Source organism: Ictidomys tridecemlineatus, chromosome 11, assembly GCF_052094955.1.
Source record: "Ictidomys tridecemlineatus isolate mIctTri1 chromosome 11, mIctTri1.hap1, whole genome shotgun sequence".
Lineage (NCBI taxonomy): Eukaryota > Metazoa > Chordata > Mammalia > Rodentia > Sciuridae > Ictidomys > Ictidomys tridecemlineatus.
Genome location: NC_135487.1, coordinates 52,596,291 through 52,622,664, shown reverse-complemented (window position 1 = coordinate 52,622,664; position 26,374 = coordinate 52,596,291). Strand labels below are relative to the sequence as shown.

Here is a 26,374-nt window from a genome sequence, read left to right as displayed (position 1 = left end):
AAGGAAAGAGTGTTGAAAGAACTGAAAGAAATCAAGTACAAAATAATGTGAGCTTGAATCTTTCTTTCATGCATAATTGTCTCCAAGTGATATTGACTGAATCACATACAATATGGGAGAAATAGTTTTTTTTTTTTGAGCTAGGAAGAAGATAAGTATGTACACTAAAAACATTAATGAGTTCAATTCTGTAATTCATATTAACTTAGCAGGCTTTGTTTAAATTCATGCCATAAGTTCAGGGGGAAATAGCTTTTTATATGTAAACTAGCATTAGAATTAGAAAGAATTGCTAATTGTATGTCTAGTTTAAAAGTCTAGAAAAATATGCTTCAATTAATGGTAGTTATCTAAGTTATGTCCTTACTTTCATCGAGGATTAAGTAAGTTATTCTTAGTACAATGACTCCTAGGAGCAATTCTGTATCTCCTATCAATGAATAATCGGTTCAGCAGTCCTAGGAGTTTGGTCCCTTAGCTTAGGCAATAGTCATTCTCTCAGTAACCAGCAAACAAAGGTCAGGTGAAATATGTTTGGCAATAACTTGACCAACTTTGTCTGCAGACCATTGGAAACACCAGAAGTATTTTCTCCCATAACAAATAATAATAATAATAATAATAATAATAATAATAATAATAAAACATTGATGAGTTCAGTACTTTCTGTGACCCATATAATGTTTACACTTAAATGCCACTGGAGCCTGTTGAACTCACTGAGAAAAGATTTATGAAATGAATAGTCAAATGCTCAAATTTTTAAAATAAATAAAGGGAGTTTGAAGCTACCCTTCCTGGATTCTTGCTTCCACTCTACCCCAAGATATTTGTCTTGCACCAAGAAGGTACTTTGTGGCCTTCTGTTTTCACATCTGAAAACAGGACTAAATTAGACAAGGTATTCATGTTGAAATAACTTACCAAACCTCTAATATAAACTGCTTGACCCCGGATGGTATTTTCAGCAATATTAATTAACCAGAAATATGAATTATTGCCACAGTGGGACTATCCAGCTTAGTTGCTATGCCTTCTGTGTGACTAAATGCTATATTAACAGTCTTGGATCACAGACCAATTTAATTTAAATGCAGTGAACTATATAAATGTGAACCCTGCATTTAGTTTTATTAAAATTATATCATGGCAAAATAAAATAGACATAAATCAAGCCACATGTCCTTACTTCAAGCCTGAGTCATGTCTAGTTCTCATATAATAATCTTAAAGTTTCTCCAACTCAACTTCCTCTTAAATATGGAAATTCCTGGGACCCACACATATGTGGGAGTGCTGATCATGTGACCTTCTGAAAAAATGTGGATACATGTATAATTCTATGATTTATTCCATGAATTCTATCAGTTATGTAAATAGTAATGTAAAGATGAGTCATCTCTTATGTCTAATCAGTTGCATGTTTAAATTTGAATTGATTCGGAGATTTTTTTCTTCTCTTCCTTTTTAAGTAGGAATTTACTGACAATGGCAGAAAGAGTCTTACAGAAGTTAGAACTCCTGGATAAGCAAGCAAAGATACTCATGAACAGAAGAATAAAGGTCTGTAAAGTGAAAGCTAAATTCAATTTAATCATTAAAAAATGAACATTTCAAGGGGCTGTGGTTGTGGCTCAGTGGTAGAGCGCTTGCCTAGCATGCATGAGGCATGGGGTTTGATCCTCCGCTCCACATAAAAATAAATAAAGGTATATGTCCATCTACAACTAAAAAAAATATATTAAAAAATTAACATTTCAAATAATAATAATTTTGATTTTTAGTTAATGATACATTAATCTGAAAATATAAACTAATTTGTAAAAAGCAAATCATTACATTAGGTGAAAGAATCATCTAAGTGGATAATAAAAAGAATTCATTAACTGTACAAGAAAACCTCCAGACAGCTGCTACAGTAGGTTATGGTATATATCACACCTGCTTAAAAATTCTGTGCTGCTGAACATTAAATGTGACTACTGCTATAGTTCTTACCAACGTGTTAAACATATGCTGAGTTATTTAGTTTGGGCATGTTAAAAGGAAGAGAACATTTGGGATAGTTACCAAATTAGAAATAATTAAAACTTACAGAAATAATTGAAGTAAACTATAAATAGGCAAGACTCATAGAATTCAAGAAAAATATAAAAGAGAATATGGTTCTCAAAACCCAGTTTGGGACATAAAGGAACAATTAAATTTTGGTTTTCTGGAAATTCTTTTAAAATTATATACTGGGGCTGATGATATATATAACTCAGCTGGTAGAGTGCTTGCCTCCCCAAGTACAAGTCCCTGGGTTCAATCCCTAGCACCATAAAAAAAATACACACACACACACACACACACACACACACTCACACACACTATACACACTATATGATCATATTTTAAAACTTTTATTATTTTAAAATTGTAAGTATAAAACATATCTTTGGAACAAGTTAAACTGCATAGAGATGCATAAAGAAAAGTAGACATAAAGAAATTAAATAAAGAGAAGTTAATTAGTAGTCTTTGGCCTCTTTCCTATAATCCACTCATCAGAGGCAAATACATTTTGACAATTAGAGTTTGTTCATTCATATCTTTTTATGTACTCTTATAAAGATAGACATAAAGACATTTATCTTTGCATATAAATTTATATGTATTTAGAATAAGAATACACAGACACATAGACACCTACATACATAAAAGTAGATTTTATCTATTTTTTAACACGAAAATTAGCTAATACATAAATCACTCTGGTATTTGTTTTTTTAATATTTTTTAAACTTAAAAATATTGTAGACCCAGTTTTTGCAGTTACAAAAACAGTATAGGCAATCCAGCGTACCTTTTATCCAAGTTACCTACAATGATGACATCTTATACAGTTATGGTACAATATTAAAACCAAGACGTTGATACCTGATGTCTGTCAACAGGACTACAGATTTTCTTCAGTTTTTACCTTCAGTTTATTCATTTTTTGACCAGCATGAATTTGTATGTGTGTGTGTGTGTGTGTATGTATAGTTTCATGCAGTATTATTCCATTTACAGATGTGTGTAACCACCACAATCAAAATCCAGCCCTTTTCTGTCACTGTACACAACACTCTCATGCTACTTCTTTTATCCACTGCATTCACCATCTCTATCCGTGAAAAGCAATCACTGATTTGTTTTCCATCTCCACAATTTTGTAATTTTGAAAATGTAATACAAATAGAATCATCCGATATGTAAAGTTCTGAGAGTGCCTTTTTCACTAAACATAATGGACTTTGAAGTTCACCAAGATTTTTGCATGAATCCATAGCTTTGTTATTTTAAATAACATGCAAATTTTATTGCTGAGTAGTATTCCATTATATGGAGGAACAGTTTCAATAATGTATCCATTGAAGGTCATTTGGGTTCTTGTCAGGATTTGGCTACAAAAAAATAAGACTGGTAAAAATAAAATAAAGCTGCTATGAATGTTTTTATACAAGTTTTATACAAGTTTTTGTATAAATTTAAGTTTTCATTTCTCTGGAGTTAATACCCCAAAATACGACCACTGCTGCTGTCTTTCACCTGAACTTAACAACAGCAAGGCCAGAAAATTTGGTTTGAATTCCCCCAGACCCATTGGGTTCCCCTTCCCTGAACCTCAGCCCAGAAATTGCTCTAGGAAGTAATCTGGGCTATTGCAGCATTCACCTCATTTGTTTTTTCTTCTTTCCAGGATTCATTCCTGCTGAAGAAGGTAGTTTTCATATATTCTGCCTGATTTTCTGGTTGTTTACAGTAGGAGTTTAATTACTATAGCACTTAATCCTTCATGGGCAGATGCAGAAGCTCCCTCTATCTTTTGACTTTCTTTTTCTGCTTTCCTTCCCTAATCGCCCCCCACCCCCGCCACCCCCCGACCCGGCTCCGCACCTCTGTACCCAGATGGAAACAGGGATGCTCTACCACTCAGCTACATCCACAGCCATTTTTACTTTTGAGATGGAGCCTTGCTAAGTTGCCCAGACTAGGCTTGAGCTTGCAGTCTTCCTGCTTCAGCCTCCAGAGTAGCTGGGATCACCAGCATTTGCCACCATTTCTTTAACTTTCCCTTCAAAAGTTTTACCTTTATTCCTCTATGCTGTACCCTGAGAGAATTTTTTAGAGATAACTTCCATCTCCTTAACTCACTCTTTAGTTATATTTGTTTTTCTTTTCTCTTCAGTCCATCTGTGTAAATATTTTATATTTTAATGATTTTTTTTTTTTTTTTTTTGGTCTTGGGGATTAAGCCCAGAGGTGCTTTTCCACCAAACCACGTCCCCAGCTCTTTTTATTTTTCATTTTCAGACAGGGTCTCTCCAAGTTGCTTTAAAGACATTGTCTTTGCTAAATGTCATAGACAAGTCTTTCCTTGTAATCTCAATGTTAGCATTAGAAGGGAGTCTGAGTGGTCATCTCGTCCAGTACCCTCATTTTATAGGTGGGAAGAGCTTGTTCAGGTCACACAACAAAGGCATAAAAGTTGGGGCACAAGACCCCAGTTTTCAATCTGTATATTCTCTCATTATTGCCTGCCACATGCATTGTGTGTGTGTGTGTGTGTGTGTGTGTAAAGTGAGATGAATTTTTGACCTATCCAAACAGGATATTCCCTCTAGGAAAAGTAATTATTTGTTGTCACTTTGGTTTTGTTGCAGAAAAACAAGCTTCAGTATATAGGAACAGAAAATACTTTACCCCTGACATTTGATTATCATTCAGAATTTGAAGAGGGTAGTGCTACCCTTCAATCCGCATCGAGGACAGCATCAAAGACCATGGAAGATAAGTCACGTGACGTTAAAAAATCAAAAAAGTAACTATCATAACGACCTCAAACTTTCAGTTTGAAGGTTGGAAGCATTGCTTTATATTTGTATTAAATTATGCAATGTATATAACATGAAAACTTTGTCATATGATATATTTTATAATAATTATGAGTTAAGATATACTAGATTACTATTTGAAGATTCCCAGCTTATAAAATATTTGTATGATATTTCACTAGCATAGATGGTAATTTCAATTATGAATTTTTGGTTTTATTTATTTTTTTAAATACTTTTTTTTTCCACAGTGCTTGGAATGGAACCCAGTACTTCTCACATACTAGGCAAACCCTACCACTGAACTACATCCCCAGACACAATTCTGAATTTTTAAAGAAAGTTAGTCAGTGACATTTCTCCAAATTAATGTCAGGATTTATTTTAAACTTTAATTAATATATTACAAGAAAATGCCTGCCTAGAAAACTAAATAAGGCAGTTTCTTTGTGTACTTAACAATGGATAGCCTAATCATGTCATACCTGGTCTTTCGCTAGCATATGTACATGTGTAATGCTCTGTAATTTTTCCAAGCATCAGAAATGTAGAGAGCCTGAAAAGAAGTATAAAGAAATAGAATCAAACCAGGTCAACTGGATATTGGTGGTAGTGTTGATACTGTTCTTATCTCATTTATTTTATGTCACAATCCAATGTGGGAATTACAGTTTTACAGATAAAAAATCCATGTGTTAGGTTAAATAACTTCCAATGTCACACAACTAGCAAGGGGAAGGATTTAAAGCCTGGTAGTCTGATTTCAGAGCCCATTCTCTTTATCACCATCTAATTCAATAGGATGACCTCAAACCTGGGCTTGATGCCCAGGTGCATGCATCATAGTGCTTTGTAGAGAATATGTGGATAGAAGCAGCTCTATCTTGGGTGAGTAGGAGGATTAAGGTGAGAAGAGCTGGATTTTATTTTGGATTTGTTAAGTTTTAAGATGCCTGTGGGGAATTCAGGTGAAGGTATCTGGAAGAAAGTTGGACAAACAACTCCCAGTCTATCATAAAACATGATATGGAAAACTGTATTACTTATTTTTTTGCTTTTTAGCATTCTGATAACAGCACAAAATACAGCTCATTCAGATATTTTTAATTTGTGATTTACTAGAATAATAAAACATGTCCCCATTGTGAAGCAGTAAGTTAGAAGAAAGCAGTTTGTTCCTCGCACAAGTTAATGACAATGATTTACATAATTTAATTTTATCACAAATGTCTTACATTACTACTTTGTTTTAGGTAGACAAGCCAATAACTTTACTTCAAAATCATTTATAGAACTGTCCCTATTAAGATGTGATATTTTAATAATTCACAGAAAAAAATTCATAGAATGGAAGTAGGGAACTAGGGAAGGACAAAAGTCATGTGTGTATACACACAGTATATATGGTTTTGTTGTGTGAATTCATTTTTTTTAACAAGAAGAGAAACTCATGTATGGAAAAAATAATTAAATATGAATAAAGGGGGCTGGAGTTGTGGCTCAGTGGTAGAGCACTTGCCTAGCATGTGTGAGGCACTAGGTTCGATTCTCAGCACCACATATAAATAAATGAATAAAATAAGGTCCATCAATATCTAAAAAAATATTTTTAAAAAACATATAAGGGCTGGGGTTGTGGCTCAGTGGTAAAGTGCTTGCTTCACACATGTGGGGTGCTGGATTTGATTCTCAGCACTACATATAAATAAGTGAGGAAAATGGAGGTCCATAGATAATTAAAAAAATGTTGAAAACAACAACAAAACATGAATTGAGGATACAATTGCAGTCTATGTAGATTTTTGTTTTCCCCTTGTGCTACTGGGAATCCAACCAAGGGCCTCACACATGCTAGGAAGGCAGTCTACTACTGTGCTTTACCCCCAGCCCATTAGTGAACTTTAATGAGCCAAATTGTTCTCCTAATTCAATAGACATCATGTAATCTGAGTGATATTAACCTGGTATAAAGATTAAGATGGTGAAGTTTACAGACTCGTCGTCAGGTTTGTATACTAGCTTTGCTTTCTATTAGCTTTACGATGCAGGGCAAGTTATATAACTTCTCTATGCTTCACTTTCCTATTTTACAGGAGGGGATAGTAATAACATAAATTCCATAGGGACTTCATGAGAATTAAATATGTTAATGTATGTGAAAAATTTAAAATTTATTGCCTACACATGGTAGGCACAAAAAAAATAGCACAACAATAAAATTAAAACTTAGTTTTTCCAATATACAATCATACATACTAATCTTTAAAAATAAGACAGTAAGGAAATACACTTAAGCCATGTTTACAAGAGGCAAACTTTTCTTTTTTTAATATTTTATGCTTTTGTTATAATATTTGAGTATTTCTGAAGAAATTAATATTTTTGAATTATGAAAAACATAAAAATTTCTTTTGCTTTTTGATAAAACTCCTTTTAGGTCCTAACTTTATTGAAGGGAAAATTGGGGAGCAGATTAGGATTTTTTTTTCTATTTTTGTTTTTTAATTTATACTAATTAGTTATACGTGACAGCCAAATGCATTTTGACATATTGTACACAAATGGAGCATAACTTGTCATTCTTCTGGCTGTTCATGGTGCAGAGTCACACCAGTAGTGTAATCATACATGTGTATAGGATAATAAACTCTGTCTCATTCTACCGTCCTTCCAATCCCCACAGCCCCACCCTTTCCCCTTTTCACAATCCAAAGTTCCTTCATTCTTCCCTACCCCGCCCCCCCCCCCATAGATCAGCATCCACTTATCAGAGAAAACATTCGGCTTTGGGTTTGGGGGCATTGGCTTATTTCACTTAGCATGATATTCTCTAGTTCCGTCCATTTACCTGTAAATTTCAATTTCATTTTTCTTTAAGGCTGAATAATATTCATTGTGTATATGTACCCCATTTTCTTTATCCATTCATCTATGAAGGGCATCTAGGTTGGTTCCATAGTTTAGGTATTGTGAATTGAGCTGCTATAAACATTGATGTGTCTGTGTCACTGTAGTATCCTGACTTTAAATACGTTGGGTATAAACCCAGGAGTAGGGTCAAATGGTGGTTCCATTCCAGGTTTTCTGAGCAATCTCCATACTGCCTTCCAGAGTGGTTGCACCAATCTGCAGTCCCACCAACAATGTACGAGTGTGCCTTTTCCCCCACATCCTTTCCAATACTTATTATCGCTTATATTCTTGATAATTAAGGCAAAAAATTTTAATATCTTTGATAACATGTGATTTAATAGTTAAATGGAATAGGGTGGGAACAGGAAGTGTGAAAAAAAAGTGGAGCACTTATGTGAGAGATTTATGCCTAACTTGCTATGACCAACAGAGTTCCTCAGTTACATGGGTACAGGTTCCTTTAAGCCTCAAGGATTCTGGGAAGTGAAGGGCTTTACCTCCTCCAACTCTCTTTAGAGAGAGTTTCAGTACCCATTGAACGTGTTCTCTTCTCTGAGGAGCTGGAAGAGGATTCCCATTAGCCCATACAGTGAAGAAACTGGGGAGTCTAGGGCAGGGCTTCTCATAGTAGCTGCTCATTAGAATCACTTGAGAGCTTTTTAAAAATGTGCCCAGTCCCCCAACCCCTGAGATCATGAACTGTTAGTCTGTGTGTTTTTCAAAGCCCTCTGGGTAATTCTAATATACAGCTAGTGGTTTGAGAACCATTGCTGTAGACTTCTTCATTTCTCATTTTCTTCATCAAGAGATCCTAGATGACACCTGTGTGGCCAGTGATTCATTACATGAGGCTCTTATATCTTACTGCCCAATTAGAGTCCCAAATAACTGGAGCTTCAGAGGTGTCAGAGGAATCCACCCTCACAGGAAAGAGTGGCCAAAGAGAAATCACCAAGTCATTTAAGGAGACTCATTTGAAGGAGGGAGATGGAACCAAACATTTAGAACAGGTGACTCCTCATGAAGCAAATTTAATGGGAAGAACAGAAGAAAGCTTTAGAAAATATGTGTCTTAAGGACAAATCATCAGAGAGAAAAAGGAGATTAAAAAGTAAACCTTTATCACAAACTAAATGGGGAAATTGAAAATAAAATGCAAATGAAAAGTGGATAGGTACTTTAGAAGATTAAATCAAGGCAGAATCTTGCAAAAAAATACCTTATCAATTGAAAAGAGACATGTATCACAGTTTCAGTGTACTCAATATGTAAATGTGTATATACTGTATACACAAATCAGAAGAGAGAAAAATAGATGGTTAAGGAATGATCCAAGAAATATTAGGGGAAAAAAATGCTCTTCTTTTAAAGACAGAGTTGAATTTTCAGATCAAAAGGGTCACCAAGATGCTAAAGTTATGATAAAAATCACTTAATTCTAAGAGCAGAAAAAACTGATTACAAAGGAAAGGAAATAAAATTAGTAATATATTTCATTTTCATTTTTAAGGCAAGAAAACAGCAAACCACATGTGAAAAGAGAAAAAAAAACAGTAAATTACTTTCAACTTTTGAAATTATATGGTGGTGCTTGTTACAAATAGTGGCAGAGAACTTGGCTGAATTGTGTGTGTTCTAGTATTTTGTGGCATGTAGAGCTTGTGAACAATAAAATTGTGTATTTAGATGGAGAAATTTTTAAGTGGGGTTGGTTCTCTTGACCCATACAGTAAAACACAAGAAGAGATAATGAATTGAAGATAGAATTAAGCAAAAAGGAATAATAACTTAAATATTTGGAAAAGTTTCAATTTGCCCATGTTCCAAATGTGAAAAAGCACATTTAGAAGAGAACACTTGGTTTGTGTAGACTGACCATTGGATAATAAGATGAATGTGGTTATGAACAAACATGGACCTAATTAGATTTCAACAGAAGTCAAGAGTAAAGATGAAATTATAAAGCAGAAAAAAACTATCAGCTGTGACAAAAGAAAACAGAGAAAATGGGGAAAAAAATAAAAATTTTTGATTGTTTTTTAAAATTTTTTTAATGACTGTTAAAATTCCCAGACCCTCTAGGGCCAGACTGTAGAGCTGTTTGGAACATAGATACTATGACATAACTCTCTCATAAGTTGAGAGACATCTGTATAGATACTCAGCTGCAAACATGCACTATTCTTTTTTTTTCCAATTTTTTTATTGGTGCATTATAATTGTACATATTGATGGGATTTGTTGTTGCATATTCATACATGCATACAACATAACAATATAATTTAGTCAGTATCACTCCCCAGCACTTCCCTCACCTCCCACCCCTTGATCTCTTTCCTCTACTGATTTCCCTTTGATATTTAGGAGATCCACACCTACTCTCATTTTCCTTTTTTCTCTATAGTTTCCACATAAGAGAGAAAACATATGAGTTTCACTTATTTCCCTTAACATAATGGTCTCAAGTTTCATCCATTTTCCTGAAAATGCTCTAATTTCATTTTTATTTATGGCTGAATAAAACTCCATTGTTTGTACACATCACGCTTTCTTTATCCATTTATTCATTGATGGACACCTAGGCTAGTTTCATAGTTTGGCTATTGTGAATTGTGCTGCTATAAACATGAGTAAAACATACTCTATTCTTCAAGCAAGAGAAGAAGGGCCCAGAAGCAATTCAGAAAAGCACCAAGTCTGCCACTCCCACCACAGACCTCTTAGAGTGCATGGACAGGTGGGATACAGTGCTGTCAGCACCTCAGTTAAAAAGGGTGAGACCCTTCATGGCAACATCAGCTGTTTTCCAGCATGCATTTTGAAATTCTTCCAGCTTCTACCCATCACCAAGGCCGTGAATGCATTTTTTACTTACAGTATTTTCATTTCACTATGGATTTATTAGGACATAACCCTCTCGTAAGTTGAGAGACATCTGTAGAGCCAGCATCATTCTCAGGGTGGGACACTTGACCCATTCCCATTTCAGTTAGAGTCAGGATATGCCCATTCTCACTAGAGTACCGCACAATCGTAGAAGTATTTTCCAGTGACATTGAATAAGCACTTAAAATAAAATACAAAATTTTAAAGGAACAGACCAGTTAAATTTAGAGGAGGGACATTCTGTCTACAGTACATAAATGCTGTGATCCTATCTGATTGACCATTCTGGTATGTGGACTGTCCCTAACTCTGTGTCCCACCACTTTAATTCAGGTCTGCAATGCCCCCAATTTCTCATGGGACTAATTTGCAGCATAGTTTTCTGAAAAGGTTAGTTAGCTTGTGGAGAGTGAGTGTCCTTGGACTGCCCTTAACCCTATCACAACAGTGGGGTTCTTGTCCCCTCTGTTTCAAATGATTAACAGTAGTATTTTCAGCTCCTGCTCAATCTTTTCTACTTTTTATTATAATAGTATTAGTGTAATATCTAAATTTATATAACTGGAACTTCACATATTTCTCAAAACTTGTTTTTTAGATTTGTTTTATAAATTTTCTGATTCTTTTAATTTAGATTTGTTTTTTATGTCTTCCAGATGTGTCTATTTCAAAATTGAACCTGAACCCAGAAAGAGTGATTTTGAAAAGTTAAATTTAAGATCACAATCTGTTCCAACAAACATAAAAAATCAAGAAAGTAAGTCAAGGGCTGGGGCTGTGGCTCAAGTGGTAGAGTGCTCTTCTAGCATGTGTGAGGCACTGGGTTCAATCCTCAGCACCACATAAAAATAAAATAAAGATATTGTGTCCACCTAAAACTAAAAAAATAGATATTAAAAAAAAGAAAGTAAGTTAAAGGTAATGTTTTGTATAACATGTTTCCTTCTCCTTTGATTTGCTAATGGGTGCTTTAAATATTTACTATATATTATTGTATGTTTTCAAAGTTCTTGATAATTTAATGTCTCTGTTGAAAGCAGGGTATGAGCAATAAAGAATTTAACGAACAGATGTTAAATATCACAATGGACAATTTATACAATTCATAATTCATGAATATATTTTTTTATGTCTATCTTTAGTATTTCTTTCTTCTACGAGGATAGCAGACACTTGAAGTTTCCTTTCAGCGTAACCCTAGGAGTTTCCTTGTTATGGTTAAATGAAAATCAACTTGCTTAACTTAAAATAATCAGTTTTGCTTAATAAGAGACAGCTTGCTTAATAGAAACTTACTTTCAGGATTAGAAATTTGGGGAATCAGTGAACTACGAACCAGCAGTACAGACCCTCAGAGAATTTGAATGTGTGATGTTGCCTTTGGTTTACTTTCTCTGCCATTATCAAACAGCCATTCACTGACATCATTGTCCTCAGTCTCCTTGACTAAGGCCCCTTGTCTCTACTTTGCCCACACTGCCTCATTTCTGTATTATATTTTATAATCTAAATGCAAAAGATTTATTTATACACACTGCCTTTATTTCCTGTTTTTTGTTGTTGTCATGTTGTTGTTCGTTTGTTTTGTTTAGTTTTGTTGCTATTGGGGACTGAACCCAGGCCTTCATGCATGCTAGGCAGGGGCTCTACCACTGGATATCATCCCCAGATTTGTTTGTTTTGCTTTTTGTTTTTTGGTATCTGGGATTGAATCCAGGGTGCTTAATCACTGAGCCCTCTTAAAAAACTTAAAATTTTGAGACACAGTCTTACTAAGTCACTTAGGGTCTTACTCTGAATTTTCAACCCTCCTGCCTTTGTTTCCCAAGTTGCTGGGATTACAGGCATGCACCATGGCATCTACAGCACCTTTTTGTTTTGAGACAAGTGGTCTCAAATTGCCCAAGCTGGCCTCTAACTTGCATCCTCCTGCCTCAGCCTTCTGAGTAGCTGAGATTCTAAGCTTGTGCCACCACAGTGGGCTACTTGCTCAATTCCTGTTAAACTTCAACCTATTTAATTCAGTTTCCTGCCTTCACTTCTGAAACTACACTGCCTAAGATTACCAATGATCTCCACGTTGCTAAATCCCAAGGATATCTCTTTGTTCCCATTTTCTTCCACCTCTCCATACTGATATAGTTGGTTGATGGCTCCCTCCTCCTTCACTTTCATCTTGGAGATTTTGGGACCCACGTCTGTTTTCCTGCTATCTCATAACGTCTCTCTCTCTTTTTTTTTTAAATTTTTCTGTTATGTTATGTAGGTGCATTTAATCAGAGCTAGTCCTGAGCCTGCCTCTGTTTCTACACTGTGTTCAGGTGATCATATCCAGTCTTAATGTTTTAAAATAGCATAGAGATGCTATTAAATCCTTCGTTTATGCCATGCCTATATTAAACAACATAAATGATACCTCTAGATAAATCTTTCACGGGCATCTTAAACTTAATGCCTAGAACAAGACACACAATTCCATATCCCAATCATTACTCCTAACCTTTTCTCCCCACCCCTTCCTCCAGTATCCTCAGGCCTGAAACAGAAGCCACCTGTGATTCCCCTTTTTCTCGCCGCCGAAATCCAGTCTTTTCCATTCTGACTTATCTTGAATTCATATCTTTTCATTACTTCTGTACCACCATCGTAATCCAAGCCATCATCACCTTGTATTTATGCAAACAACCACAGTAGTTTGCCAACTGGTACATCTTTCATTCTTGCCCTTTTTCTAATCAGTTTCCTTCTTTCTTGTTAAACCATTATAAATTAAGAAATAACAGACCAAAAAGTGCATATAACATCAAAATGTAAAGTATAATAGCCATTGTAAAAAACCAACACTTACATAACAAGAAACCAGATCAAGAAATAGAATATTGCCAACATCTTGACCTTTTCCAGATAATTTCTCCCTCCCTTTTCCCTAAAGGGTTCCCATTACCTTCTTAGGAAATCACTTCCTTCATTTTCTTTATATTCTTACCCTCTGTGTGTTTGTCTGAAGAATATAGTGTGCCTGATTTTTCTGGTTTCAAAAAAACTATATATAATGTTATCATACACTATGTTTTTATTTATATTTTCTTTTTCTTAGCCTTGTCTTCATAAGGTCATTTGTATTATTATAGTTTTGGTTTTGGTTATTTTTTGTGGTGCTGGAGATTGAACCCACGGGTGCTCTACCACTGATCTACATCCTCAGCCTTTTTATTTTTTTATCCTGAGGCAGTGTCATGCTACATTGTGGAGGCTGGCCTCAAACTTGAGATTCTCTTTCCTCAACCTCCTGAGTGACTGGGATTAGGCGTGGATGTGTAGTTCTTTTATTTTCATTGCTGTAGAATATTCTGTTGTGTGAATATTTCACAATTTATCCATCCACTGTTGAATTTAGGGTTCTCAATTTTCAGCAATTACCATGTGAAAATGAACATTCATATTTATATATTCTACTGTTTCTCAAGAGCATATTACTGGGTATGCTTATCTTTAACTATAAAAAATAAGAGCAAACTTTCCAAAGTGTTTGTACCAATTCATTCTCCTACCAGATTTTTGAGATTTTTTTTTTTGCTCTGATTATTTATTGACACTTGAAATTGCCAATTTCAAATTTTACCTATCTGGTCATGTATAATAATAGCATGTCATTGTGGTTTAATTTGCATTTTATGATTACTAATAAGATAGACACCTTTTTCATAGACTATTGATCAATTAAATTTATACTTTTAGAAACCATCCAGGTTTTAAGCTAACTGTAAAATTCAATTTTTGGAAGATTAGGAATCATATGTTTACATTCATGTGTGGAAGCTAGAGAGGAAAAAAGAAAATAAAAGTGAGTGGTGGGGATCTCATGAAAATCACAGGAAGATCAGTAGAGAAAAGGGACTCAGGGGTGGGAGGTGAGGAAGAAGAGGGGAAGTGTTGGGGAATATTGGTCAAATTATATTGATATATTGTGTGTTGTGTGCATGTAGGAATATGTAACAAAAAAAACCCATCAGTATGTATAACTATAATGTGCCAAAAAAGATGTGGGAAAAATAAAAATTAAAAACATGTTGCCTACTTACAAAAATTCAATTTTTGTCTACTATTTATTCCTTTGTATATTCTGGTTACTAGTTTTTGTTGGTTTCATGTATTATGAATATCTTTTCTTTCTCTGTGGGTTTTCCTTTTCCTCTTTATGTGGTGTCTTTTCCCTGTGTGTGTGTGTGTGTGTGTGTGTGTGAGAGAGAGAGAGAGAGAGAGAGAGAGAGAGAATGTGTGGTGCTAGGATTGAACCCAGGGCCTCTCATATGGCAGGCAAGCACTCTACCACTGTGCTATATTCCCAGCCCCCTATTATGTCCTTTTTCTTAAATAGAAAATACAGGCATTTTATTTATTTTTACTTTTTATTATTATTTATATATATATATATATATATATATGACGGCGGAATGCGTTACAATTCTTATTACATATATAGAACATAATTTTTCATGTCTCTGGTTGTACACAAAGTATATTTACACCCATTTGTGTCTTTATAAAAAATATGGAATGCTTCACAAATTTGTGTGTTATCCTTGCACAGGGATCATGCTAATCTTCTCTGTATTGTTCTACTTTTAGTGTATGTGCTGCCCAAGCAAGCACCCTATTGTGTCCTTTTGATGAACAGAAATTTATTCACACTAATAAGTTCAAATATACTGAATCTTTACCTATATGACTAATACTTTTTGTACTATAATTAGGAAGTCCTTCTATCCTTTGTGATTGTAAAGAGATTATCTTATTTTTATAGTTAAATGATTTGAAAATAAATTTTGAGTAGGTAGGGGTCTGATTAATTTTTTTTCTATGGATAGCCAGTTATCTCAGCTTGTTATTAAGAAGGCTGTTCTCTTCCTAACACTCGTGGATTGTGTTCTGGGCTTGTTACTCTGTGTCATTAGATTATTGGTCCATTTCTGAATCAGTACCACACAACATTAATGTTTGTCTCTTAAAATAAGCTTTGCCATCTGGCAGAGTAATGTTTCCCAGAGAACCATGACTATTTTAAAATTCCCATTATTATTTCTTTTTTGATCTATTAAGTAGTTACAAGTATATGTTTTAATTCAAATTATATGAACTTTTCTATTTATCTTTTTTATTGTTGCTTTCTAGCACAATTGCACATGGGTAGAGGTTACACTCCATGTAATTTTATTCCTACAGAATTAGCACTAGCATGACCACCAAGTTCATTGTAAATGCACTATAGATGCTGGGAAATAATGTATATTTTGCAGTGGGTAGAGTGTTCTACCTATGTCTTTTAGATCAAATTTGTTTGCTCTGATTTTCAGTTCTTCTACATCATTGGTAAATTTTTCTGCTTGCTTTTTCTGTCAATAACTGAAAAATTTCGGACTTGTTTTTCCTATAATGCTGTCAAATTTTGCCTTGTTTTACAAAATTTAGAATTATTATATATTTCCAGTGAATTGAACCCTTTTTCATTATATGACTGCTTTGTTAATCAGTGTTACCACAGTTATCTCACCTTTCTTCTAGCTAGCATTGGCATGGTATGCCTTTTTTAAAAAAATCATTTTATTACCACTTTGTATAATATTGTGGTCTAAATTTATCTCTTGCAAACATCATGTTGTTAAATTGAAAGAAACCTAATCTCATTTTCTTTGGAATGGAACATTATCCTTAATGTAATTACTGATATCTTTAAATTTAAATCTTCCATCTTATTTCTGTACACCCTGTTTATTCTCTGCTTCTTTTTCTATTCTCTTATGTTGTCTTTAGAATTGATTTTTAAAATTTCACTTTTCCCTTATATTAGTGTGAAAGTTATATATGTACTCTGTTTCTATTCTTTAAATGATCACACTAGAAATTACAAATATGCACTTTTTCAGAATCTAATATTACCTCCTCTGGACAGAACCCTTAAATTATTTTACTGCTCTCTGTCTACTATTACTATTATGCATTTTAATATTGTATTTATTAAAAACACAGACACTATTAATAGTATTTTGAAGTACATTAGAAAACCCTTGTCAATATTAATAATTTTACAAGGATAGGAAGGTAATTTTCATGTAGTTTTTTTGTTTCCATTGAATTTTTGTTAAATGCACCTTATTTTTTAGAGCAGGTTTGGGTTCACAGTGAAATCGTGTGGGAAGCACAGAGTTCCTATATACTTCCTGCCTCTCCCCAACTTACCCTCCCCTATTAACAATATGGCTCCATAGAGGATTAAATTTGCTGTCACCTGAGTGTAGTGTGGCACAGCACTATCCCCCATATCTTCATTTAACATTAGGGTTCACTGTTGGTGTTAAAGTACTATGGGTTTGGACAAACATACAATGACATTATTCACCATTCATCATGCTGAGCAGCAGTTCACTGCCCTAAACTTCTTGGCATTCTGCCTATCCATCCCTCCCCACCCCCACCCCAAACCCCTCTCACCACTTATCTTGACAGTTTCCCCTTTTTCTAGAATATCACATGGTTGGAATTATACATTGTGCAACCTTTTAAGATAAACTTTTTTCCGTTTTCATGGTTTGGTTTCATATTCCATTGTCTGAATGCAAATTATTTTACTCCTTTCCTAACTTTTCTGCTCTTACTGTTGTATATTTTAATATTCTATATTTTAAGCACATAAGACACTATCATTATTATTATTACAAAGTCTTTGTTGACTTATATTTTTACTTCTCTGTCTACATCTGGCATTCTTTTTTGTCTTAAATTCCTCCTTTGGAATTTTACCGTCATCTCGTGGTAAGCACTCTCAATTTTTGTTTTTTCCAAAAATTCTTTATCTCACTTTCATTCTGGAAGAATATTTTCTTCAGTACAGACCTTCTAGGTTGGAAGTTGTTTTCTTTTCCGCATGTTGCAAATTTCCTTCTAGTACCTTCTGACTTTCATTCCTGTCATTGGTAATTCAGTCTACTTACCATTTCTCTTTTAAGGTTTTATCTTTTCTTGCTTTTATGTATTTTGACTATGATATGTCCAGGGATCGATTTGTCTCTATTCATATTGCTTAAGGGTCACTGAACTTTGTAAATCTGTGTAATGTTTTCTTCACCAGTTCTGGAAAATCCTCATCCATGTTTCTCCAAAAATCATGTTCAATGCTTTATTCTTATCCTCTCCTTCTAGAATAGTGATAAGATATATATTAGATTTTTATCCTCTTCTGTCTGCATTTTCCCTCTTTTTTATCTTTCTTCAATGAGTTCCTAATTCTTTCTTCAGACCTATATTCTATGTTTCCATTTTCATCTGTTACTGAACCAGATCTATTATTTAAGGTGAAAAGGTATATAAAATTTTAAAATATGTTAGAAGAAAAAATAGGAATGTATATTTTTCACATCTGCTATGTTACTTTTATGGTTTTAAAATTTACTTTTATGTCTATTTCAGGGTTGTCTCTTACTTTTTAAACATAGTAGACATTCTGATCTCTTGCTCCCTGCCTGGAAACTAAAATCATCAATGGTCTGTTTCATCATTGCCTATTATTTCCGATGGTTCACTCTTATAATGTTATATTTTCCTGTTTGCATTATGATCTTTGAATGTGTGCTGGTCACTATTCAGAAAATTATATACAGGAAAAATTAAGAATTAGGATGATGATATCTTATTGCAGAGAAGATGTTTTTACTATTTCTGCAAGGTATCTAGAGGCAATACTTATGAATACTTATCATAATCCACATATAAGGCTTTAATTTCCCTGAAACACATAAATGGCAGAAGCACTAGCTTCAACTCTATCAGCAAGCTTGTCTGTTCTGAATTAACGTTGTAACCCTCTGGGATCCCAGGTAAAATGAATGTATGTGACGTTTTGGGGAGAGGTGACAAACAGAAGAATAAATCAAATATTCCATTTCAGGGCTTTGGTTGGCTTTTGATCTCAATTCATGTGCCTTTCAAGACCCGAGCTTCTTATCACAAATACCTTCAGTTCAGAAAGGGCTTTCCCTGCTGGGCTTACATATCTGAATTCTTACCTTCTTCTAGATTTAGGATCAGACGTTCCCTTATACCTTTTAGCTCTTTGATGCTCTTTAGATTTTTAAAAAATATCTCATCCAAATTTTTCAGTTGCCTTCAATAAGGGGGCTGGTACTAATTGGCTGACGCTCTGTAATGGTAGTAGAAATTTATAATGTATTTTCTTTTCTAAAACCAGAGTGATCTTTTTAAAGTCTGTTCAGGATCTCTGTTTAAAGCCTTTTCCATGGCTTCTCACTGCCCTTTGGATGGAGTCTGTACTTTTTATAAAATAGTCTTGTGAACTTACTGAGTCTTGTGTCCTTCACCGATGCATTCAACTTCTCCCCCTGCCTCCTTGCCTTTTACCCCACTACACATTCCAGCCTCCTTTCCATATAACTGCCAGGTTGTCACAAAGAAGTGACTTTCCTGCTCCTCTCTGCCCAGACACATTCACTCTTTTTTTCATATATATATATTTTTTCATATAATTATATATATATATATATATATATATATAATTTTTTATTGGTGCCTTAGAGTTGTACGTAATGGTGGGATTTGTTGTTACATACCTGCCCACAATGTAGCAATATAATTTGGTTAATATAATTCCCCAGTATTTCCCCTCTTCCCTCCCTCTGGTCCCTTTACTTTACTTTATTGATCTTTCTTTGATTTTCATGCGCACTCTTGCTCTGTAGCTCCACAGCTACTCCTCATTTGCTAATGTCAGTAGATAGCATCTTCTAGGAGAAACTCTCTTGTCTATCCCTCTATCATTTTTGTTTACCAAAATGTGTTTATTGTTGTCACAGCATGTCTTTCAATTTATAATTATTTCATCCTTTGGTTTTTTGCTTATTTATTTTCTGTTACCCACTAAAATGAGTGCATCACTGGGTAAGAACACAATTCCAGGATCCAGCACCAGCACCTGGCATAGGGCAGCTGATCAATAAATAGCTCTTAATTTAATGGATATCAGACTCCATATTGTTATATCTATCATCTCATCGAATTCTCGGACCATCATTGAACAGCTGAGGAAAGTAACACTCAGAGAGGTTAAGTAACTTTTCTAAGGTGGTAGAACTCACAAAATTGGTGTGATTTGGATGTAGTGAGGCTAAATTCAAAGTCTGTATGCTTCACTTTTACACTATGCTTACTTTAAGAAAATCCAGGACTGGTGATATAGCTTAGTGGTGGCACACTTATCTAACATGTGTGAGGTCTTAGGTACAATCCCCAGTACTGCGACAAAAATAACAAGAAACTAGATTAATAAAACTCATAATTGGGAGCAGAAAAGTGTAGATTGAGGGGGAATACTTTTCTTTTCAAAAGGATTAACCAAAGGATTCTTTTGAATAGCACATATAATTCTATTTTATTTAAAAATTCACTTTTTCCAAGAAGATAAGCATGAAAATGTCATTTGTGTTTGGATTTCTTTAGAACCAGTACAAGAAAATCTAAAACCAAGATCTGTTAAATTCCTTCATTATCTTAAGAATACAACGGAGGTAGGTATAATTTGTATACTTACTGCTACGTAATAGAAATTTGAACTAGCCCTAATTATCATATAAATGCTTCTACAGATTCTGGAATCAAATGAATTTTAGAATTCAAAAGCATAAGGATATAAAGTGATTTTATCTCTGATATTATATAAAACTTTATGTGTGGGAACAACAGAAAAGAAAATATATAATTTCTTAAAACATATACATGCATAACTTAAACATTTTATTTAAATTTGTAATATGAAAATTTTATATCTGTTTGTTAATCTTTTAATGTGTAGCCAAGATGATGTTTTTGAGCACTCTCAACTTAAATAAAATTATATAATTATAATAACCATTACCATAAATAGGTTTAGAATCAACACTATTGACTCTTTTTTTGTTAGTTTGAGGTTTTGTTTGTGTTTGGCACTGGGGATTGAACCCAGCTATACCACTCAGCTACATCCCCAGTTTTTCTATTTATTTATTCAGTTTTTTTATTTTGAGACAGGGACACACTAAGTTTCTTATGGTCTCTCTTTGTTGCTGAGGCTGGCCTCAAACTTGTCATACTGCTGCTTCAGCCTCCCAGGTAACTAGAATATTAATTCTTGATGATCATTGAGTGACGTTTTCATGGCCACACTGAAAAGTAACTAGCTAGCCTTAGGTGTTGAGCGTGCCCTGGGGCATTATTCACCAGGTTGTATCTAGGGGACTAGAGAGAGAAATTAATCCAGAGAATCAATAAGGGAAAAATCACTTAAAAGAGTGTTTTAGGTATTTATTTATTTATTATTAACTCTGATGATTGCTGATATGGAGAAAGAAATATGAAGATAGACATACCCAGTAACCATAATTAATAACCATTATATTTTGTCACATACTCCTATATTTTATAATTTTAAAAAACACTAGCAGTGTCCACCATCCAAATGATCAGTTTTATCCTCACCTACTTAGGTTATTTAGGTTCATGATTAATTAAAATTTATTTGATCACATCACAAATCAGTGTGCTCATTGTAATAAATTTGCTAGCATCTTATACAGAACATGTAACATTTTCATTAAGAAATAAACAGTCCATACAATATTAAAAATTAAATTGTACAGAAAGGCTAAGAAGGCCACACAGCCTCTCCATCCTTGCTTCTCTCTCATTTCCTCTGTCAGAGGCAGACATGTTTAATCTTTATGGGCTTTATTTCTTATGATTAGTTCCACATTTATAAAAAATAAGTTTCACTGCTTTTTTAATTTTTTTGTTTTTTATTTTTTTTTAAGATAGAGTGAGAGAGAGAGAGGGGGAGAGAGAGAATTTTTTTAATATTTATTTTTTAGTTTTTGGCAGACACAACATCTTTGTTTTGTATGTGGTGCTGAGGATCGAACCCGGGCCGCACTCATGCCAGGCGAGCGCGCTACCGCTTGAGCCACATCCCCAGCCCCTCTACTGCTTTTTTAAAAAATTATCACCTTTAAACATAGCTACTGAATAATCAATAAAAAGATTATGAATTAACTTATTTACACTACTTCCTATTTCACCTCTTGTGCCTCTTCTGCATATTTGGTAGTTACCTTTTTTGCTGGTTCTATTGTTAACTTTTCTAAATTGAAATATGTATCTGTTTTTTTTTCTTTTTTATCCTCTATAATCACTAGCACCTGATTCCCCCCATATAAGATGAAGATTGTAGCAGTCCTATCCTTTCCTCCCACTCTCCTCCACACCCCGTTCCTCAGATCAAGAATATTAAGTAATATTTTTGCTTTTTTTAGGTCAAGGATTACATTTCACTTTGCAATAAGTAGGTTAATTCTAAAAGCCAAAATGCTGTCAACAGCATGTCTATTATTATGACATTTTAAATAATCATTCATCTTAGAACCAAGTAAGGCTGTGTTAGGATAACCTTTCTTTTCAGTGGGTACAAGACAAAAACAAGAGGCTCTCTTAGTCTCCATTCGTTACTCAAAAAGTTGCCGTGTTTTAGTTTCCCTCGTATTTGGACCACACCTGTGTTGTTCACCTTTGTGTTTTCTACTGCTGGAATTTCTGCTCACTTCTCTTTTTCTTGTGGAGAATGGTGATACCAATGGAAAATACCAATGGTACTTAGGTGTGTGTCAATTATATTAAAATAAAATTCACACCCTCAACAACCAAATCAAGTACTATTATCCCTACTTATAAATGAGCAGAGGTACAAAGAAGATAAACAACATAGCGAACAGAATCAAGAGAACCCAGCAGTCCAATTCCTGCTCTTGACCACTAAGAAACTCGGCTTCCAGAAAAGAAGCCTGCCACTTTCTTATCATCGTGTGTGGATATGATCAAGTGTCTTACTCATCCTCTCCACTGAGTGGCACCCACTCCAGTCTTCTTGGAGGAACTGTTCTTGGTGACTGGTGACTTCTCATTCTAAACCTGGCCCATTTCTCTTAAGCCTCCTCTGTCACTGTCACCAGGCTCATTCCAATCCTGGTGTAGTTCCCAGATTCTAGAATCCTATGTCTTTTTATTTCATGTTGGGTTTTGCTTTTATTTTTCTAGAATACATTGTCAATAATCTTCCCTAGAAATGGCACATGAATAGCTGAACGTCTTTATTTTTCACACATACTTGATTCGTAATTTGGCTGAGTAGAATTAGAGATTCAAAATCATTTTTTGCAACATTTCAAAGACAACATTCCACTGTGCTGTATAATTTAATATTATTAGAAGTTCTCAATCTTTGTATCAATTTTAAAAAAAACAAACTGTAGGACCTTTTCGTTAATAACATTGCTCTGAAATGTCTTCAGGATGTGCCTAGGTATGGAAATTTTATTTCATTTTATTCTGTTAAATGTTCAGTAGACTCTGCCTTAAAGCCAAATGTCTTTACTAAGTGCCCTCCCCATTTCTTTCTATTATTTCAGTTTCCACTCCACTATTTTCTCTGTCCTCTGATAATCTGATATTAGTCTTCTTGCACTGATAACTCTGTATTGTTTTATTGGGTTTTTTTTCTTTTTTTTTTCCCATAAAGTACTGGGAATTAACTTCAGAGGTGCTTTGCCACTGAGACACATCCCCATTCCTTTTTATTTTTTATTTTGAGATAGGATCTCACAAAATTGCCTGAGGCTTGGCTCACAATTGGCAATCCTCCTGCCTCAGCCTGCTGGGTCACTGAGATTACAGGTGTGCATCGCAACTCCTAGTTCTATTTTTTTGTCTCTTTGAAAATTTTTCCTTTAATATGAGAATTTTCCTCAGTTATTTCTTCATATCTTCTTATTGAATTTTTGTTCAGCAATCATATTTTAATTTTTTATTTTATTTATTTTTTCAGCAATCATATTTTAAATTTCCAATGTTTCTTTCATATTCTTGGTGATTATTTTCCCCTATAGATTCTTGTCACATTTGTTCTCAAAAAAATGTTAAATATGGCTGGGGATGTGGCTCAAGCGGTAGCGTACTCACCTGGCATGCATGCGGCCCCGGGTTCGATTCTCAGCACCACATACAAACAAAGATGTTGTGTCCGCCGAAAACTAAAAAATAAATATTAAAAAATTATCTCTCTTTCTCTCTCTCTCACTCTCTTTAAAAAAATGTTAAATATATTGAAGTTTATTTTCTTAAATTCTTATCTGTTTTTTTTTAAACTACCTATTTCCTCCAGTTTCAGGGTTTTCATTTATCATATGTATCTTTGAAGTTGCTGATTTTTGTCAGATTTGTTTGTTATAGTCTGAATGTATCCTCTCAAAATTCATGTGTTGAAACTTGCAATGAGATGATATTAAGAATAGGATTTTTAGGAGTCATCATAAATGGGATTAGGGAATTAAAGAGGAGTGAGGGAGCTGTTTGTTCTTCCCATCCCATGAGGACATAGCAAGGAAGCAAAAATCTGTGGATGGATCAGAAAGCAAGGCTGTATCAGACACCAGATCTCCTAGCAACTTGATCTTAGACTTGCCAGCCTCCAATATTGAGAATCAAAATTTCTATTATTTAGAAATTACCCCATTTAAGGCATTTTATTATATCAGCTCAGGTAGACTAAAACACTGTTCATTTGTTCATATTTAAGAATGCAGCCGGGCGTGGTGGTGCATGCCTGTAATCCCAGCAGCTCAGGAGGCTGAGGCGGGAGGATCTCAAGTTCAAAACCAGCCTCAGAAACTTAGTGAGGCCCTAAGAAATTCAGCAAGACCCTGTCTCTAAATAAAATATAAAAAGGGAGCTGGAGATGGGACTCAGTGATTAAGCACTCCTGGGTTCAATCCCTGGTACTAAAAAAAAAAAAAAAAAAAAAAAAAGGTTAAGTTTTCTAGGAAGCTGCCATCAATTTTATATGTAATCCTCTCCCCAGGGTTGAAAAGTTAACTCTTCTGGGTATATGAGAGTTCTCTGTGGCCTTTCTTTACTTTAGGCTAAGATGGTAGAGAGCGGGTGGTTTGTCTGGTAGCCCTCCTTTCAGAAGTCAACATGAAGAGCTGACTGTTGAGGTCTAAAATCTACACTAGCAGCAAGTTTAGAGAAGGGTGTTCTTTATTTTAGCCTGGGATTAATTAAATGCAATTTCCTGTAACTTTGCATGTCGGATAGGGTAACTGAAAAATGGAGGAAGGAGCAAATGGCTCAGAAATTTATATATAGACAGCATTTTAGTTAACTTGTCTCTTTATAACTTTTTTCTCATTCTCGCCTTTAATATCTGCCACCTCTAAGCCTGGAGTTGCTCCAGATCTCATCAGGAAAACAGCATACTTTTTTTTATTGACTCTACTGCTATGCTTACTTGAAGTTTCAATTATCTGTCTGTGAGAAATCTTTTTGAAATCTCTCTCATATACTGATATCTGCCTGACCCACCCCCAAGCCCCTCTGTCCCCTCCCTTTCCAAAAATGCACACCTCCCTGCTTTCCTTTTATTATAGACTGACTTTTTTATTGCTTTGCCATAATTGTAAAGAGGTCTTAGTAGGGTGTGGCTGTAAACAGCATGGTCCAATGTAGTATTAACTCAGAAGCACTCGCCCCTTTAAAGTTTACACTTTCACCCGTTCCCCTAATCCACAAGCATGCTGATTCCCTAAGGCCTTGGTTCCTCAATGGTTTCTTCTTTAATTTTTATTGAAATATATATTGGGTCTGGTAATTTTCTAATTTTTAATTGGCATATATAACTACAAGTTTATTGATTACTGTGTGTGATTTTGATGCACATATATAAGGTGTAATATCAAATCAAGGTATAGCATATCCAATGCCTCAAACATTTATTGTTTCTTTGTGTTGAAAACATTCAAAATTCTCTCTTCTAGGCATTTTGAAATGTCTGATAAATTATTATTAGCTATAGTCACCCAACTATGCTATAGAACATTAGAACTTAATCTTCCTATCTAACTGTATTTGGGTTTGGGTACTGAGGATTGAAACCCAGGGCTTTGGGCATGCTAGGCAAGTGCTTTACTACTGAGCACTAACTGAATTTCTTTTATTACCTGTTTAACTAGCCTTTCTCTGTTTTCCCTTCCCCTCCCCTTCTCAGCCTCTCGTGGACAATATTATACTCTCTACTTTTGTGAGACCCACTTTTTTAACTTCCACATACAAGTGATAATATGTAGTGTTTGTCTTCTGTGTATGGCTTATTTTACTTAACATTGATATCCTTCAGCTCCATCTATGTTGCCACAAAGGAAGGGTTTTCATTCTATTCTATGGCTGAATAATATTCCATTGTATATCTAGACCACATTTTCTTTATGCATTCACCCATCAGTGAACATCTCAGTTAATTCCATATCTTGCCTATTCTGAGTAGTCCTGTGATAAACATGAGAGTGCAGAAATCTCTTCAGCTTCCTGATTTTTTTAAAAAATATATAACCAATAGTGGGATTGTTGAATCATGTGGTAGTTCTATTAGTTTTTTGAGGAAACCATGCTGTTTTACATAATGTCTGTAGTAATTTGCTTTCCCACCAAGAGTATCCAAGAGTTCCCCTTTCTCTGCATCCTTATCAGAATTTTCTTGTTTTTTTTTTTTTAATAATAACCAATGATATCTCAAGGTGGTTTCAATTTGCATTTCCCTGACTTATGGAGAACCTTTCACATGTCCATTT

The 26,374-nt window shown here is 34.5% G+C and overlaps 1 protein-coding gene and 1 non-coding gene across 8 annotated transcripts in view; one reads left to right on the top strand and one right to left on the bottom strand.

Annotated features, from left to right (window-relative positions):
* The window catches only part of C11H1orf141 (chromosome 11 C1orf141 homolog), a 52,700-nt gene that overhangs the window by 10,849 nt on the left and 15,477 nt on the right, over positions 1-26,374 (top strand). For 4 of the 7 annotated variants that reach the window (XM_078026478.1, XM_078026481.1, XM_078026477.1 and 1 more), the window contains exons 2-4: positions 1,476-1,563; positions 4,692-4,849; positions 11,318-11,418. In XM_078026478.1, coding sequence (XP_077882604.1) covers positions 1,489-1,563; positions 4,692-4,849; positions 11,318-11,418 — 334 coding nt within the window. In that variant the 5' untranslated portion in view covers positions 1,476-1,488. Of the gene's footprint in view, positions 1-1,472; positions 1,564-4,691; positions 4,850-11,317; positions 11,423-18,461; positions 18,470-20,168; positions 20,241-26,374 lie in introns of all 7 variants that reach the window. The other 3 variants (XM_078026479.1, XM_078026480.1, XM_078026483.1) reach the window with 2 other exon arrangements.
* LOC120891129 (U6 spliceosomal RNA) lies at positions 15,208-15,314 on the bottom strand. Its single transcript, XR_005735549.1, has one exon. It is a non-coding gene; the product is annotated as a U6 spliceosomal RNA (small nuclear RNA).